Source organism: Telopea speciosissima, chromosome 8 (genome assembly GCF_018873765.1).
Source record: "Telopea speciosissima isolate NSW1024214 ecotype Mountain lineage chromosome 8, Tspe_v1, whole genome shotgun sequence".
Lineage (NCBI taxonomy): Eukaryota > Viridiplantae > Streptophyta > Magnoliopsida > Proteales > Proteaceae > Telopea > Telopea speciosissima.
The window spans coordinates 64,801,449-64,810,394 of NC_057923.1; the positions used below are offsets into that span (position 1 = coordinate 64,801,449).

The 8,946-nt window shown below is 39.6% G+C and overlaps 1 protein-coding gene across 2 annotated transcripts in view; it reads right to left on the reverse strand.

Moving 5' to 3' along the window:
* LOC122672219 (chromatin structure-remodeling complex protein BSH) overlaps positions 1–7,300 on the reverse strand; it is a 40,645-nt gene extending 33,345 nt beyond the window's left edge. For both annotated transcript variants that reach the window (XM_043869713.1, XM_043869712.1), the window contains exons 1-2: positions 7,166–7,300; positions 6,781–6,869 (exon numbers count right to left, since the gene is read on the reverse strand). In XM_043869713.1, the coding sequence (XP_043725648.1) occupies positions 6,781–6,869; positions 7,166–7,215 (139 nt within the window). In that variant the 5' untranslated portion in view covers positions 7,216–7,300. The remainder of the gene's footprint in view (positions 1–6,780; positions 6,870–7,165) is intronic.
* Between the last annotated feature and the right edge of the window lie 1,646 nt (positions 7,301–8,946).

Below are 8,946 nucleotides of genomic sequence, written 5' to 3' on the forward strand. Positions count from 1 at the left end.
ATTGAACCAGTTGAACTACTTGTCCAATTTAAGTGATTTTAGAATATTCTTTTAAGAAGAATCTTCTTAACTTAAGTTTTATCTTAGGGTTCTCACCTCTACATGAATTTTGGAGAGGGAGTGTTTTGCATTTAGACCATAGTTGTCATGGCGCCGCCATGGCATCCTGGCGCTGGAGAAGCCTACATGGCGACCTACGCCATGGCGTCCCTCTTTGATTTCTTCTTCCTATCTCTCTTTCCCTCTTCGATTTCTTCTTTATTTCTTCTTTCCCTCTTCGATTTCTTCTTCCTGTCTCTCTTTCCCTCTTCGATTTCTTCTTCCTGTCTCTCTGTCTTTGTTTTGCAACTAAGAAGTCGCCAGATCTGATTCCAGGAATTAAATACTCCTTGCTTAGTTGATTTCTGTGATGAGTTCTTGCTGGAATTGATAGAACATGATGTGGCGATGCTTTGCCTGAAGGTTTAGACTGGACCGAGAAGAGTTGAAGGAGTTATCTCCTTCGTACTTTGCCTTTTTCCATCCCAGACTGAAGTCGTAAGGTTGAAGATAACCATAAATCCGATCGTGGGTTATTACAAACCCTTATTTTTGCCTTTTTCCTAAAGTACCCTTCTCTTCTTTTATTCCCCTTTGTCCATACTTTACACATCCCTCCAAGTTTACCCTTAGTCATTAAATCAAAACCCTTTTATGCCCTTTCTTAGATTCTGCTTAATTACAAGATTGCCATCCTTAAAACTTGAGAAACAATAGAGAAAAAATAAAACATGGCTTGAGTATACATCTATTAAACCATAAAAATAGAAAAAATAAAAAATAAAACATGGTCGACATGCTCGCCATGGCGCTGCCATGGCGGGCGACATGTCGATATATCGACGTGACACCCCTCCACCGACTTGGATCGTCGTGACGCCGTGACAACTATGATTTAGACTCAGCCAAGGATTAGGGATTTCCTATTCCTAGGCTGCATAGGAATTTAGGCCTTTGGCCATTATAATAAAGGCAAACTGTGGGACTCCTTTTTACCTTACTGTTTTATGAAATCTGCTCTTGCAAGCTGCTGCAACCTTTCTTCTACTGAAGATCTGTTTTGTGTGTATGATCAAAGCTTGTGGTATTGGTGTGTGATCCAATCGACACCTTGCAGTGTGAAGCCCGGGTGGTTCGTTGGTGGATTGGTGTTTGATCCAATCGACACTCTGCGGTGTGAAGCCCGAGTAGTTCCTCTCAAGTTCTACTTTCAAGTTCAAGTTCAAGATCTGATTTTTATTCAAATTCAAGTTCAAAGATTTATTCAAGTTTCACCCTCAAACTGCCAAGAGTAATCTGCTACTACAGTAAGTTTGAGACATCCCCATCCTTCTTCTAATCCTCTACAACCCCAACCCTAGTTTTCCTCTTTGTTATTTTCAGTTTTCCCATATCCTAAATTCCCCACAGACCTAACCAGCCATCAGAACTACATCAAATTTCAACCACAACACTCCTACCCATAAGGAGAACCCGATCTCCCTTGCTGCCTATCCCAACCACTGACCCTAATTTCCCCCATCTCAAATCAAAACCCAAAACCCTAATTTCTATCCAGCCCAAACCAACCATCAAAACAGTCTACAAATTTGACCGATTATCTCTCTTACCCTCAGAAGAAAAACATTCAAGGGTTAACTTCTGTCCAGCCAAACCCTAGAAATCCATCTTTTCCTTTTTCCAAAACCGAAAACCCTAACCCTAACTTGCTTCCCATTCAAATTTAAACACTTCGCCCATCAAAACATCTCAGGACCTTCACTAATAGATTCCCCTGCACCTGCCTAGCATAACCAACACCTCAAACCCTAACCCTAATTTTGACTAAAAATCATATTTTGCCCTATTTGGACTACCAGTTCATATCAAATCCCGGTTTACTGGCTCCTAGTTGGTCTCCTACCAATTTAAGACTACATTAAGTGGTACTAAAACCATGGATGAACATGGTAGAGCATTACCACCAGTAACCGACCCTATAGCTGCTATGTTTGAGATGTTTTAGAAGTTTACTGCTGAACAAAAGTCAATATCTGAAGAGATAAGAGCTGAACAAAGAGCTATGTCTACTGAACAAAGGACTATCAATGAAAGGCTGCAACTCATTGAACAACGACAGGTTATTCCTGTTAGAGACAGTAATCTGCCCATGGAAGAGAACAGATATCAGGTGCAATCCCAAGTCCACCGATCTCATCGAAAAGATGGGGACAGATACAGGGATGACAGGGACAAGCATAGAGAAGACAGATATAGAGACGACAGGTATAAAGACGACAGAGAAGATAGAGATCAATAGAGAACTCCAGAGAACCGTATAAATTTTGAAGACCATATTAGATCTTACTTTAATGCTGATAATGGTGCTCCTCATTGAAGATATGGTGATGTTCAGAAGGTCAAGATGGAATTTTGAAGGAATTCAATGGCAACCATGAACCCCGGGTGTTTTACGATTGGTTAGCTGCATTGGATGACTACTTTGATTGGTTTGACTTACCTGAGAATAGAAAAATAAAGCTAGCACGTACTAAGCTAGTGGGTTTTGCCTGTGAATGATGGAGAACTACTGAGGGTGACATGGAATATGATGGTAATGCACCCACTACATGGGCTGAGATGAAGCATGAATTGAGGAAGAAATATTTGAACAGGCATTTTAGGGCACAACTGCAGGACCAATTGAACACCCTACGCCAAGGGGGCATGACAATAGCTGAATACATGCAAATATGTGACTCACTCTCTTCTCGTACTGGCATTAGAGAGAACAAGATTCAGGTACTGTCACGTTTCCGTTTGGGTTTAAGGTATGATATCAACAAGGCCATCGGTGTTAGAGATGTGTTCAATGTTAGGGACTGCTTTGAGAAAGCTCTTAAGGCTGAAGAGCTATTGGCACCTCCAGGTAAACGGTTTGGTACCCCTGTTGTGAACGGCAAGAAAATTTTTCCAGCACCCAATCCTTTTACTACCTAACCAAAACCGGAAACCCTAACCCTAACCCTAACTTGCTGCCCATTCAAGTCTACACACTTCCACCCATCAAAACATCTCAGGACCTTTACTGATAGACTCCCCTACACCTGCCTAGCATAACCAACATCTCAAACCCTTACCCTTATTTTAACTAAAAAACATATTTTGCCCTATTCAGACTACCAGTTCATATCAAATCCTGGTTTACTGGCTCCTAGTTGGTCTCCTACCAATCTAGGACTACATTACACAGTAACAGAGGAAGAAGCCCCAAGTGCAAATGCAAGTGTTGTGTCACCAGAATTCACTCTCTCAATAGAACTGTCAGCCATGACTGTGTTGGCTAACTCATTGGCCCAGTCTGGTCGACCATGTTTAGCCCAACATGTGTCAATGTGTGATTGTGCTTGCCGTAGAAGGTACACTGTCGAGAAGACCAGTCAGTTTGCTGTCCACCTGTACCACAACCACAGCCTCTTTTAGAGAAGGTAGAACATCATCCTCGACCAGCAACAAAAGCCAAACTTTCTCTAAGAAAAGGGTCAACCATAGACGGAATAACCACGTGCTGAAGATGAGAGAATGTCTCATTTACTGAAGGTACTTTTTCACCAAAAAGGAGTTGACTTTTAACAGATTGGAAGTCGGGATGTAGGCCAGCCAGAAATTTTGCGACATGAAACTCAGCCCATTGAAGCTTCAACTGTTCCAAATCAATATTAAGAGGTTGATCAATCTGGAGTTCTTCAATAATACCCTTATAACAACTGAAGTATTCATTCAGCGACTTGTCCCCTTGTTTAAAATTGAACATCTTCTCATAGAGCTTATAGATCCAGGATATTTTCTTCTCTTGGAGAAGCTTTACTTTAAATCATCCCAAACCCCCTTTACAATAATGTAGAACATGACGTTAGCGGCAATAGCTGGATCCATATTGTTCCACAACCATATTTTGAGTGTGGAATTTCCACACGTCCACTCTTCATATGTTGTGATAGCAGCTGGATCTTTAGAATCAGCAGACGGAACGTCAGTAGTAAGATATTTCATCTTCCTTTTAGCATGAATGTAGACTTGAACAGCTTGAGCTCATAACATATAGTTAGATACTCCATTAAGTACACTATTGGTGGTCTGAATATGAACATCATCAACAGGTATTTTAGGATCAGCCATCATGCAAATAGGTAATATAAGAATCAAGGAGAGCATCCAAACCAGCAACCGAAAAGAGTAGTAACACAATCAGATAGCTGCAACACTGTTCTGAGAACTCAGCAGCTGGCAACAACAATACTCCAAACTGGTACCTTACAAACCCAGATTTGGGTGATTATGAAATAGCAGAATCAACAGGTATTTTAGGATCAGCCATCATGCAAATAGGTAATATAGGAATCAAGGAGAGCATCCAAGCCAGCAACCGAAAAGAGTAGTAACACAATCAGATAGCAGCAACACTGTTCTGAGAACTCAGCAGCTGGCAACAACAATACTCCAAACTGGTACCTTACAAACTCAGATTTGGCTGATTATGAAATAGCAGATATCAGTAAGTCAGATGGACCAGAAATTGAAGTCAAAGGGACTCCTAGGTGAGGGTATTAATGTCCCCAAAAATTGGATTGATTGGCTGGTCAGATCCAAATTAATTGCAGAAGTCAATGGACTTTTTCCCCAAAAACAGAGTACTCCCAAGAGGAAAAGGAATATTAATAGCAGCAGATCAGGGGCTTAGATCAGCCCAGAATAGGGATCGAGTGTACCTCTCCACAGCAATAATCAATCCTCAAATGCAGGGTAGCATCCAATGGCTGGATGAAAATTAATTTAAGAACTTAATGGTTTCAAAAAAAACCCAGAATAAGAGCCGATAGCAATAATCTTCACATATTTTAACCATGGTAGGCAAAAAACTCCATGATCAGCAAATTATGGTAGTAGAAAACCCTAGTTTATCTCCGTATCATCATCAACTATGGATGTAAATAGTATGTGGGCAACATAGGCTGCTACAACCAGAAATTATAGCAGTCCTTGAACGGACTATCAAACCAGCAAGTGAATGAAAATGATAATTGGTTGTTAGTGCTCTGATATCATGTAATAATGCCAGGAACTAAAAACCAGTAATCACACAAGAGATGGAGAAACTGCCAAGGAGATCAGCAGAATCAATACCCATGGCAGTCCCCCTACCGCATGTATATATATATATATTTGGGAAGCAGTTTTCTGTACGGGAGTGTGGCCTAAGCCAGCACTCCCATGTGTCTATCTCTCTCCTCCTTAAAACAAGGGGGCAGAGGTGTCTTTTCACATGGGGAGAGGAGAGATAGACTCATGGGAGTGCTGGCGTAGGCCACACTCCCGGACAGATAACTTTTTCCCTATATATATATATAGATAGATAGATAGATAGATAGATAGATAGATAGATAGATGAATAGATAGATAAATGGATCAAATACAATTAGACAAGGAATAAGTCCTTGTGCAGAAGAAGACTCAAAATAGAAGTTAACTAAAGAAGTCTAGCCTAATTAGGAAATAGAGATCTAGCCTAACTAGAAAAAGAATAAAGCAAAACAAGAAACAACAATTAACCACGATAGGGACACTCCCCCTATCATGGCACACATAATAATGTACCCCAAGGTACATAATGGTACAATCTTTAACAATAACATCTCTCTAGCTCACAAAACTAAACAGAAGAATAAGAGTTCAGATCATGGTTGCTTGACGAGATGACAATTTGGAAGAGAATGCAATTTACATGTAAGGGTCTTAGTACTAACATACACCCAAGTGAAAAGGATTATTCTCACCAAGTGATTAAGACCACACCTAGGAGGCCAATACAACTTAAGCTTTATTTCAATGAAACAACAAGGGAAATCATGGAAATGCAGTAATAGTGGCAGTGGAGGCATATTTGGAGATTATGACAGAATGATCAATGATGGTTTTCAGATATGCAAATCGTTGTGGGCTTCATACCAATATTTTTGCAGAAATTAGATTCATTTATATTGGCTCTCTTTACAACCAACATCCAGACAACAAAAACAGGTGTGAGTGGAAGTATCTCAAGGTCTCCAAATTTTTGCTCGACTAAATTTGTCCATCAGTTGCCTGTAGCAAGAGTTGAAACTCATCATTTAAGCACATACCAATCACTGCGGTCCAATTCCAGCTGCTTGCAATTTGAGCTGGGATAAGGCTCCATCTCCCCCAACCCATCGCATCCCCACCCCAGTTATCCAGTTGAAACTCTTTCCGTCCACCTTCACCCAGAAAAGGGAAAGGTAAAAAGAAAAACTGATCATTAGGCATTTCCCCAGAAAGCCCAATGAGATATTGTACTTGAGGTTACAAGCTTTCAGCGTTAGTTAAGTGAACGGTAGTGTCATAAAGTTTAAACGCTGACAAGATATGAATGGTTCCTCAAGTTATGAACTTCCAGCAGGTGTAAAAACTAAAACTAAAAGGAATACCACACTATGATCAATCAAATCGGAATGTAAGAAAGAGGAAAAACAAGCTCAACCCAAACAATAAAACAAATTCTCAGACTTCCAGCTGCAACAAAACTGGTTAAGCGCCCTATCACAACATCTCAGACCTTGCTTTGTTCCAACTTATCCTCCAAGAAAAATTTAAAAAAAAAAAAAAAAACAAACTAATCCAGTTAATACTTACATAAAGAAATGAACGATGAAATGGAAAAGTTTTTTAGAATCAGATCACGCTTACCAGTCGGGTTCCATGTAAACGCATCTTTGAATCGCTGCCCATCAATCTCAATATCCAAACGAATTGGAACTAAATTTTCGGCAGTTGGGCTGCAACCACTGGAACGCTTCAGGAGCAAGAATTTCAAGAAGGGGCATGTTTGTGTTTACAATTTTACATGTGGGGGATGATTTAGAAAAACAAATAATACGAGAGTTTTAACTTAAAAAATAAAAATAAAATGGAAGTACAAATTTAAGAATCTAAAAAGAAGGATTAAAACAAAAACCAAGGATTCAATGTTTAAAAGTTGAGTTGAAGCCATTTTTTCGTTTTCCCCCTTTTGGGTTGAAAGTTGAAACTCGAAAGGAAGAAGAAGAAGCGGGAGATGCGAAGATGGAATTACATTCTAAACTTGATGGGTGCTTTTGAGGCCACTGCCGGTAGAGGTTTCATAGTTACTCTTATTTGAATTTGACTATCTGTTCCTACTTATTTTGGATTTTGGGTCTTCTAATTTCCCTCCACTTTGGCTTTCTCCGCCCCTGAACTCTGAACAGGTAGAGTGGTGAACCGTCACACTTGCTGCAAACTCAGTAATTAGGGATAAAAATGGTAATTAGACTCGTGGTTCTTGAGACCAGACACAGGATCGTATCAATTTACTGTTTAACCCCTAGTCAAATAAAAAATCCCATTCAGATATATCCAGCACGATCTCGTTGATCCCACGTTGATGCAGTCGCTACATGACCTGACAGTGCTCTTTTATCCATATTTAAGATACTTGTATATCTGCTTACCCAAAAAAAGGGGTTTTTTCACATACCCCTGAGGTTTGACATAATTATGAAAAATCTCTTAGTTTTGAAAAACTCTATGCCTTCCCCTGAGGTTATTAACAGTTAACAGATATCCCCATTTCGTTAGTCTAGGTATAACAGTGTTAAAATCAATAAATAAATTAACAAAAATACCCTTACAAGGAAAAAAAAAAAAAAAACCCACCCTATAACTCATCTTCCCCAAATGAGTTGCAAGTATAAACACCACTGGAGCACCTAGTATTGACTTCAAAATTCCCTACCTCCTCTAATGTAGAACATCTGGAGCAATAAGGTGAAAAAACCAGCAGAAAAACTCACTCGAAGTTATACTTTAAAATGAATGAAAGCAAAATTGTACCCAGCAAAAAAAAAAAAAACTTTCCTGAAGAAACCTCTTTTATCTTTTTCTTTAATTTTCTTTAAAATGAGGTCCACCAACGTCTGTTGTTGGCCAGTGTTCTTCGTCATAAAAGTTTCCAAAACTTTCTCCTCATCATCATCAATCTCCACCTATATATTTTAAGCAAAGAGAAAAGAAATTCAAAACTAGTTGTAAAACCTAATTACACACAATGACACAACAACACACACACACACATATACTTCATCTGCATAGCCACTCTAGAGGCTAAGAGTTTCAGAAAAACCGTCAAACGCATTGATATCCTCTTCTTCACCGCCGTCAGCGGTAGCTTTTGGTTCTTCAGTAACCGCAAAGAAAGAAGAGTTGGGGTTTTGTCCCTCAGCCTCATCTTGGATCTCCTTTTGCTGAATTAAGTTCTCTTTCAAAATTTTGGACCTCATTCCGGTCGAAATCATCTGATAGAGAATAAAACGCAAATGAGACTCATAAGAGAGAGAGAGACGAAGGAAATATGACCTTGTCTTCTTTCTGGTGTAGCTTAGGTGCTCGTGATCGCTTCTTGGAGGAGACAGAGGAGTCATCAGCATATAACGGTTGTTGGTGCTACTGTCGGCTTCTTTTCACCTTTAATTCTGAATCCATTCTTGGCTTCTGCAGTTACCAGAAAGGATCCATAAAGGGTTGGATGACATTACGAAAAAGATGAGGTTTACGGTGCCTTTCCCTTTGTTGGCATATCCAATCTATCTGGTGAGTACAATAAAAAAACCTTGCTTGACAGTAAATCCACCATGGATTGAGTTTAAGACCCAATGGTGTTCATACCTGCAACTCTAATTCACCCTTTGATTTTAACCCTTTTAGACTTAGACTAATGGAATGGGGGTATTTGTTTAATTGTTAAGAACCTTAGGGGGCACACAGAATTTTTTCATAATTATGTCAGACCTCAGGGGGTACGTGAAAAATACCTCAAAAAAAAACTTACTTGTATAT